The 8,947-nt window shown below is 56.7% G+C and overlaps 2 protein-coding genes across 2 annotated transcripts in view; one reads left to right on the top strand and one right to left on the bottom strand.

Moving 5' to 3' along the window:
* The window catches only part of PTSG_03104 (villin-1), a 3,881-nt gene extending 2,376 nt beyond the window's left edge, over nucleotides 1-1,505 (bottom strand). Inside the window, exons 1-3 of the mRNA XM_004995633.1 lie at nucleotides 1,400-1,505; nucleotides 873-1,054; nucleotides 55-573 (exon numbers count right to left, since the gene is read on the bottom strand). Coding sequence (XP_004995690.1) covers nucleotides 55-573; nucleotides 873-1,054; nucleotides 1,400-1,403 — 705 coding nt within the window. The 5' untranslated portion in view covers nucleotides 1,404-1,505. The remainder of the gene's footprint in view (nucleotides 1-54; nucleotides 574-872; nucleotides 1,055-1,399) is intronic.
* A 151-nt stretch (nucleotides 1,506-1,656) lies between these two features.
* PTSG_11967 (COMM domain-containing protein 4) overlaps nucleotides 1,657-8,947 on the top strand; it is a gene marked incomplete at its 3' end in the record, with an annotated part of 10,836 nt that continues 3,545 nt past the window's right edge. The window contains exons 1-17 of the mRNA XM_004995632.1: nucleotides 1,657-1,846; nucleotides 2,287-2,574; nucleotides 2,852-2,948; nucleotides 3,242-3,379; nucleotides 3,612-3,750; nucleotides 3,962-4,057; nucleotides 4,355-4,425; nucleotides 4,676-4,878; nucleotides 5,069-5,205; nucleotides 5,406-6,420; nucleotides 6,746-6,872; nucleotides 7,057-7,136; nucleotides 7,416-7,523; nucleotides 7,765-7,934; nucleotides 8,172-8,324; nucleotides 8,546-8,605; nucleotides 8,736-8,947. The exon at nucleotides 8,736-8,947 is cut by the window's right edge and continues 470 nt beyond it. Of these exons, the coding sequence (XP_004995689.1) occupies nucleotides 1,694-1,846; nucleotides 2,287-2,574; nucleotides 2,852-2,948; nucleotides 3,242-3,379; nucleotides 3,612-3,750; nucleotides 3,962-4,057; nucleotides 4,355-4,425; nucleotides 4,676-4,878; nucleotides 5,069-5,205; nucleotides 5,406-6,420; nucleotides 6,746-6,872; nucleotides 7,057-7,136; nucleotides 7,416-7,523; nucleotides 7,765-7,934; nucleotides 8,172-8,324; nucleotides 8,546-8,605; nucleotides 8,736-8,947 (3,247 nt within the window). The 5' untranslated portion in view covers nucleotides 1,657-1,693. The remainder of the gene's footprint in view (nucleotides 1,847-2,286; nucleotides 2,575-2,851; nucleotides 2,949-3,241; nucleotides 3,380-3,611; nucleotides 3,751-3,961; nucleotides 4,058-4,354; nucleotides 4,426-4,675; nucleotides 4,879-5,068; nucleotides 5,206-5,405; nucleotides 6,421-6,745; nucleotides 6,873-7,056; nucleotides 7,137-7,415; nucleotides 7,524-7,764; nucleotides 7,935-8,171; nucleotides 8,325-8,545; nucleotides 8,606-8,735) is intronic.

Genomic DNA, 8,947 nt, shown 5'->3' with positions numbered 1-8,947 from the left:
CTTGGCGTCATCGCCACCCTCCTCGGCGGACTTGATGCGCGTGGGCTTGCTCACGCCAAACTTCTCCCAGAACAGGGAGTCGTCGTCCTTGCCCTGGTCGATGAGGTGGATCTTGGCCTTGCCACCGCGCTCCTCGTCGCGGATGCGTTTGGTGACCTCGAGGGCCTTGGACTTCTCCACGCGGCTGGCGCCCTTGCCGTTCCACTGGAAGATGTCCTTGCCGGCATCGAGCACGAACACGTCGCCCTCGTTCATGCTGCTTGGGTCGAGCTTGACCTGGGACACGCGGATGTTGCGGCGGCCCTTGATGTGCAGGAGGCGCGTCTCGTAGGCGTCGCGGTCGACGTGGCGGAAGCCGGTGGCGACACCGCCCTCGAGGTAGCGCAGGCCGTTCTTGAAGAGGCCGAGGAACTCGTCCGACTCGTGGTTCTGCACCTCGCGATGCTGCACGGGCTCATCGCCGAGCGACTGGTCGAGCTCGACCGTCTTGTACGCGGCCACGCCCTGCTCATCCTGGCTGGAGTCCTTGCCGAGCCAGAAGAAGATGTTGCGCTGAAGCGCACCATGCACCTCCTGTTTCGGTGTGTTGAAGAGGGGGGTGGGTGGTTGAGTCGAGATAATTGTGCACATGCATCGTCGGTCGTCGGTTTTCGTGCATGCACGTTGAACAGAGAGAGAGAGAGAGAGAGAGAGAGAGAGAGAGTATGTGTGTGTGTGCGTGCGTATGTGGATGTGCGTGTGTGCCTGTGTTTCCAAGTGCAGGCAGCGGCAGAACAGACGAAAAACGCCAATACAAAACAATAGCACCAGATCTCACACGAACACACAAAAGCGGCACGCTCACACGCACACGAACACACACACACACACACCTTGGTCTGGAGGATGATGTAGGCATCGCCCTCGTGGAGCTCGCCCTTGTGTGCCTTGTCGTCCTTGTTCTTCTTGACGACGGCAAGCTTCTCCACGCGCCAGATCTCAAGACCGGGCTTCTGGCCGACGCCGGTGAAGCTGGGGTCGAAGACGGTGGGAACACCCTTGGGAGCCTCGTAACCTGGTAGGAAACAAACAAACAGAGAAACGGCAAAGAAGCGACAACGTGCACATCCGCAGAACGTGAGATGCACTGGTAGCTTTCAAGTCGCTGTTTTCCTCTGGAATCGGAACAACGGAGCACGCCATGCTCAATTGGTGCAGAGTCGCCCCTTCATTAAAAACACAAACAAACGCAGATCGCAGACAACCCATCGTCGATCACAACGACCTCTTCGTCCACAGAAAAAGACCCCACCCCCCCGCGCGCGCTCTCTCTCTCTCAGTCTCTCAGTCTTACCCACCCACACCCCTACACACAAGCCTTTCATGTCCACACGATACAGTGGCAGTCCGTTGACCTTACCCATGGTTGCTGTCGGAGAGAGGTTGGTGGTGGAGATAGGAGGGGGAGGTGTCAAGACCAACAGGCAACAAGCAAAGCGGTGCACTGCGACTGCTGTGTGGCGGGAAAGTGAACACTGCGTACAATCGCAGAAAGCACAGGAGCAAGGCGCAAGGCCAAGGTGCACAGCTGGCATGAGATAAAATTTCGGGGAAGGGGGAGGGGCGCTGCCAACACAGAACGCAAAGGGCTGTACGCGGAGCATTTATGCAAGATATCGCTAATTTCACCACCCGGACAAGGTAACAACACACGATGGGCGAGCGATGCGCGACAACCACCACAGCGTGCGCGCTGACCGCACCAGTGACAGCCCTGGCAGAGGATAACGGCCTCGTCTTTGTTGGCTGCGGCTGCGCCGTGAAGGTGCTCGATGCAGGATCACACTCCGTCATCTATGCCAAGGAGGTGTGTGCGTGTGTGTGCGTGTGTGCGCGCGTGTGTGTGCGTGTGTGCGCGCGCGTGTGTGCGTGTGTGCGCGCGCGTGTGTGTGCGTGTGTGTGCGTGTTTGTATGTGCGTGTGAGTGCGTGTGTGCGTGTGTGCGTGTGTGCGTGTGTGCGTGTGTGTGCGTGTGTGCGTGTGTGCGTGTGTGTCTGCAGCTGTTATGTTGCTTTGCGTATGTAGTGTCCGTGCAACAACCTCAGTAACCAGTCAAGCTGCAACCACAATGTTGTCAAGCCCGTCAGCGCCATCTGTGCTGAAAACGCATGTGGCACTGCATCATCTGCTCATTGCATGCACAACATCACACATCACACGCACCACGCACGCGCATACACACGCACACATTCACACAACACACAACCCGCACCGCACACACACGCGCATACATACACACCAAAACCAGGTATTTCGAATTGGCAGCGTGTTTGGGTTTTCCTTCCCAGACAAGGACCATGTGGTGTGCTTTGGCAGTAAGGAGGTGGCAACGCTGAGATACACTGGCGTAAAGCAGCTCGTGTGCGTGTCCAACATTACGCTGCGCGATCGCATGTGGACGGCCTCGTGTCGTCGCATCAAGCACAAAGCGTCCGCTGAGCAACAGGAATCTCGGCCCGACCTGCTCGAGCTCATTGTCGTGCTGGCCCACAACCATGTTCAGGTCCTCCACGCCCCCGTCTGCGAATCCCCACAGGTGGGTCGCGCATTCTTGCCTGGCATGATGTGAGGGATTGCATCTCATCGCCCATCCATTGCACTCGAGCACCACACGCTCAACTGCTGACGCGTCTGGGGCGAGGCTTGGATACCATCACAAGATACGAAGTCTCCCTCTCTCTCTCTCGCTCTCCCTCCTCTCTCCCTCTCTCTGTTTTGCACACGCGCGCACACACACACTCACTCACACACCATCTCCCTGCCTATTGCACTGATGCGCTGTCTCATGTATACCATGCACAACACTGGGCCAGTGGGAGGAAGCGGTGGCGTTTCGTGGAGACACGGCTTGCCTGTTGTACTCTGCTGGCTTGCACGACTACGGCACAAACATCACCGCCGTCGCATCAGGTACACACACACACACACACGCACGCACACACACACACACACGCACATATTCACATTCACATTCACACTCACACACATTCAACCACATTTCCACGTACATCCAACCACAGTTGCATGCACATACAACCCTACACATGTTCGACGTGCTATGTGTTGTGTAACAACACAAATAACGCACCAGCCGCATCCTTGCAACGCTTGTACGCTGCACATACAATCCAGCGCACAATCACGTTCTTGATTTCACTTTGGGTGGCCCTGACGCCCTCAATTGGCCATGCACACCACGGCAGGGACCATTTTCCAGCAGGTGCGGCTGTGGCGCTTGCCAAACACCCGCCACCGCAATACAGAGGAGCGCATCGTGCCCGCGCGCGTGTGTCTGGATGGGCACGACGGCGTCATCTTCAACGTCTGCTTCTCGCCATCGGGTACGTTTGTGTCTATGTGTGCACAGTGTGTGTATGTGTGTGTGTGTGTGCACGTGTGTACGCGTGTGCTGTGCGTGTGTGTGCGTGTGCGTGTGCGTGCGTGTGTGTGTGTGTACTGTCTCTGTGTGGTGTGGACTGCAGTAGGCGCGCTCTCCACTTGCATGAACACCACCTCCTTCCCACCGACTCTCAACCACGCACGCAACCGCAACCGCCACCGCCAACGTTGCAGGCGACAAGCTGTGTAGCGTGAGTGATGATCGCAGTGCGCGGGTGTGGATGCTTCCTCCCAAATGGGCGCACGCAGATGAGCACACGTCGCAAACACAATCAATTGCCGCCTCTGTCGTGGTCTATGGTCACTCATCGCGGTGCGTTGCTGTCATGGGGTGGTGGTTGTAGGTGAAGTTGTTGGAGCTGCTATAGTCTTGGTGGTGGTGGTTGTAGCGGCTGTGGTGGTTGTAGCGGCTGTGCCTCTTCTGGGTGCTGGAAGTGCTGACACATGGTTACCCCCCTGGTCTCGCCCTCTGCATGACAACCCTTGTCATACATGTGGTTGTGCGCTCGTGTGCATGCTGGCAGCGTGTGGCGGTGTCTGCTGACGGAGACTGCGCTGTTGACTGCTGGAGAGGACGGGTGCTGCTGCGTGTGGGATCACCATGGCCGACGTCTCAGGCGGTGAGTGCAACCACCAGCGCGCACACTCGTGAACAGGATATGATCATCATCGTCACTCGTGCATCCTATGCGACACCATGGCAGAACTAGACAAGATGAACCATTTGCACGCACAAACACACGCGCGCGGGCGCGATTACACACACACACACACACACACACACACACACACACACACACACACACACACACACACACACACACACACACACACACACACACACGCACACTCGACCCGCTTCCACATGTATGCCCACACATGCAATCTCACGCAAATTCGCACGTTGCTGGTGGCAGGTATCGTGGCCACCGCGGCGGGGGCGGGCTGTGGGCGATTGCCGATACCAGCAGCGAGGCCGTCATCACAGGTGCTGGCAGTGTGGATGGCGATAATGTTGTGTTGGTTCAATACTGCTGCTGTTGCTGTTTGTTTCTGCTGCAGCTGCTGTTGCTGCTGTTGCTGACCCTTCAACCATCAGCGCATTTGCTGTCAGCACTCACGATCGTGTGTGCGTGTGTGTGTGTGTGCGTGTGTGTGTGTGTGTGTGTGTGTGTGTGTGTGTGTGTGTGTGTGTGTGTGTGTGTGTGTGTGTGTGTGTGTGTGTGTGTGTGCATCAGGTGGAGAGGACGGCAGTGTGTGGCGGTGGTCCATCTCGCCAGCAGCGCTGCAGGAAACGTCTGCATTCGCCGGCAAGTGGATCCCACGTCCACCAACAGCATCAGCGGACACGGATATCACCCCAAGCACAACTGCTCTCCTCGACCGTTCGCGTGTCGTTGTGTGCACACACAGCGGTCACATCATGCACTACAACTTTGAGGTGTGCTTGTTGTGTTCATGCATCTGTGCATGTACATGTGTTTATGCAAAATTTTGCGTTCTGATATGGTGTGCGTGTGCGTGTGCGTGCTTTCATGTGAATTTGGTGGCTTGCTTTGATGGTTGTCCTCTCGCCCTCGTGATCACATCACATCTCACACGCACGAACCGCCATGCGCCCTCCTGTGTAGACGCAGCAAGAGAAGCTGCTGATGCACTCGCCTCTTCTCCGCAAGTACATCCTCATTGCGACCCAAAAGCCGACGGCGATGAACGCATTCCCTGGCCATCCCGCCACCACCGCCTCGCATGTGTTCGCCGTAACAAGGTAGGCCACCATTGCACCAATGTGTTCATGTGCAATCAGAAACAGAAGGATTGCATGGCCACAACTGCGGTGGAATGCACTCATGAGTACCCTCATATGCGTTTACACACTCTCACACGCGCACAAATACAATTCCCGTCGTACACAACCTCACACACACACACATACACTAACTACAATCGCCCTTCCGCGTCCTGCAGCGTGTGTGGCCGCGTTATACTGTGCAGCGAGAGGGCGGGACACTTGCACACATTCCGTGCGCACGACAGCAAGATACTCTCGCTGCACTGGCTCACAGCGCCAACAGCACATGTCAGTAAGCAGCAGCAGCAGCAACAGCTTCTGCTGTTCACATACACGGCAGGATGTGGTCGCGTGTGGCGACTGCACGTTGCCGACCGTGATGGCAGTGGTAATGGTGATGGCGATGACGAACGCACCGTGGGTGATGGTGGTGATACAACGGCGTCAGTGGGAACACCAGGGCAGGCCGTGGTGCGTGTTGAGTGTGTGTTTGAATATCGCGTGGATGCGGGCGTGTATGTGCAGTGTGCGGCGCTTCTGCCCTCTCGGCTTCTTGTTGTCGGCGACAGAAAGGGGTTTGTGCGCGTCTTTGACATGAACTGCAGCAGTCGTCATGGTGATGGTGGTCATGGTGACAGCACCGCTTCGGCACCTCAGCCGCCGCAACAGCCTGAGCAGCTCAACCCCGGAGCAACAGCAGCAACGGCGGCGACGGCAGGGGATGCGGTGGTGCCAGCGCGCGTGTGCACAACAGCGAGCGCAGTGTTCAAGGCGCACGGCAAGCAGTCTGTGACGAGTGTTGCGCACATGCCCACAGCAGATGGGCGCGTGTGTCTGGTGACAACGGGGCGGAATGGGTACTACTGCATCTTCAACGTGAGTGCACAGCACAGCAGCAGTCGTGATGGTGATGGTGATGGTGATGGTGACGATGATGACGATGATATGCGGCAGGGCTGTCGACGTGTGTCGCTCGTGCTTGCGACGAAAGCGCGTGTGTCCCGCCAGATGGGCTGGTTGAACGCACTCGTGCTTGCCCAAACACCGCCAACGCGTGGTGGTGACGATGATGGCAATGCTGCTGATGACAACAGCAGCGGTGTAGTTGGCAGCGTGGCGAACCTTCGCGCGCTTGTTGTTGGGTTTATGCGGCAGGAACTTGTTGTCCTGGATGCACAGACCCATCTTGAGGTGAGCCTCTATGTGTGCGTGTTGTTGTTGTTGTTGTTGTTGTTGTTGTTGTTGTTGTTGTTGTTGTTGTTGTTGTTGTTGTTGTTGTTGTTGTTGTTTAAGTTGTTTAAGTTGTTGTTGTTGTTTAAGTTGTTCTTTTTGCTGTGTAGTGTCGATGCATGTGGTAGATGCCACCTCCCTCGTGCTGTGAGCAACTTGTTTGCGCCGTTTGCACTTCCTCCCCACCTGCCCCCCTCGCACTAACCGCACACCACGCACTTTCCACCACCTGTTGACTGCCCTTCATGTCAACCGCGCGTGTCCCTGCGCTGCTCACCGGTCGCAGGTGCTGCGCCATGACGTGGGCGGGGGCCACCGCTCGTGGGACTTTGCATCGACAGTCAGCGGTGACGACGGATATGCCGCCGTCTTTATCCGGGATGCAGCCCTCAACTTTGTGCGCCGCCCGCCAGGTGCTAGCAGTGGTATTGGTGGTATTGGTGGTGATATTGGTGGTGGTATTGGTGGTGTCGCAACCGCATCATTATTGTTGTTGCTCGAATGGTTGTGTAAATTTTTGGTTCAGCTGCTGTTGGTGTCGATGTCTTCTCCACAAGGAATCAAAGAGCTCACGCCATCTGATATGCTTGCTTGCAGGCAACTCCGCGGACAGTGGCGTGTGTGTGCTCGAGGGTGGACACGGCCGCGAATGCGTCTGCGTGCACGTCTGCCGCTTTGTGAGTGCCACGCATGTGCGTGCGTGTGGTTGGGGGCGGGGTGTGTGTTTTGTTGTGATTTTACACTTTTATGCACAATTGCAAGGATGATGTGCAGCCGAGTGGGTATGCAGTCGTGCTCGACAGGCCACTTGTACAAGTGTTCACGTGCATGCTCGCATCAACGCACCTGTACACTCACACGTTCACATGTCCACAACATATCCATATGTTCACATGCCCGCATGCCCTCCTTTGCATTCACACACGAACAACGCGTGAACACGTGCGGGTGTGCAGGATGATGGCACGCGGGCAATTGTGACGGGGAGCGAAGACAACCGCCTTGGCCTGTCCACGCTGCACGATGGCGGTGGTGATGGTCATAGCAGCAGCGGGCCTGTGGTGGTGAGACGCTACTGCTCACGCCTGACAAGCTGATTTGTTTTGTTGGCAACGAATTCAGAGGATGTTTCATGCTGTGCGTGTATCATGGAGTTGTTCACGCCTTTGACGATTGTCGTTTTTTCGCACACACACTTTCTCACTCACTCACGCACATACACACTCGCACTCACACACACACACACACGCACACATACACTCACATGCATTGCTTCCATATGCGGCCATCATACGAATTGAATAGCATCGATTCCACTGCTTCCTTCGCCATCACATCTCTGGCGTGCGCTGCATTGCATCATGCCGTCTTGATGGACATTTGGTCCTCTTTTCCGGTTGTGGCGGTGGCGCTGTTGCAGCCTGGACGTCAAAAGCAGCGCAACACGCGACAAAGGATCCCACGCGCAAGCCAACGTGAGGCCACCTCGTGTGTTTGCGCGCGCGTGTGCTTGTGTGCTTGTGTGTGCGTGTGCGTGCGCGTGCGTGTGCGTGTGAGTGCTTGTGTCTATGAATGTGTGTGCGTGTGTATGCACATGTGTGCGTATGCGTTTGCGTGGCTTATTTCGCTGCGTCATCTTGATTTCGCACAGTCCATGCATGCCCCCCCCCTTGCTCACCTCGACCAACCACCGTAAATCCCCAACGACACAGTGCGCGTGTGCTGCTGTCTGCGGAGGTGTGCAGCCGTTGGCCGCCGCCGTCCGTTGCCGCGAGCGTGGAGGCGCGTGTCATGGCCATTGCTGTACTCCCCGCGAACACACACACTGCTCTTCTCGCCATCGCCCTCTCAGATGCATCCATCAGGTGCGTGGTTGCGCGCGCGCGCGTGTGTGTGTGTTTGTGGTTGCGTGTATGCGTGGTTGGGTGTGGGGTTGCGTGCGTGCGTGCGTGCGCGCGCATGCATGTGTGTGTGTGTGTGCGTGCATTGCTGCATGTTCGTAGATGTTTTTTTTTTTTCGTACATATGTGCGTGTGCATGTTAGCATTGTCATGCTCACCTTCTGCATCACCATGCACGTCACCAGGGTCGTTGGTTTTCGCGACAGCGTGTTCTGGGATCTGCTTCGCCTCAACTACACATCAAGGTGCCACCGAGATGCCCACACGCACACACACACCCGCGCACGTTGTAAACATACACAGGCGCCACGTTATCTTCGCACTCGCTCACGACGAAATGCGTTTCTGCTTCTGTTGCTGCTGTTTGTGCCGCAGCGATGGCAAAGGGCGGTGTGTGCTGCAGGCGACGTGGATCAATGCAGCCAACGACACCAACGCCGATGATGACAACAGCAGCGGTGGCGGTGCATCTCATGCACGCGGTTTGCTGCTGACGACAACCACGGATGGGCGCGCGTGTGTGTGGGACCTTCGACACGTGGTGCAAGCGCTTGAGGGCGGTGCGTGGCCCGTGAGCAGTGATGTCA

This window comes from Salpingoeca rosetta (assembly GCF_000188695.1).
Source record: "Salpingoeca rosetta unplaced genomic scaffold supercont1.7, whole genome shotgun sequence".
Lineage (NCBI taxonomy): Eukaryota > Choanoflagellata > Craspedida > Salpingoecidae > Salpingoeca > Salpingoeca rosetta.
Note: the sequence above shows the minus strand (reverse complement) of the source record. Positions and strands in the feature narration are given on the sequence as shown.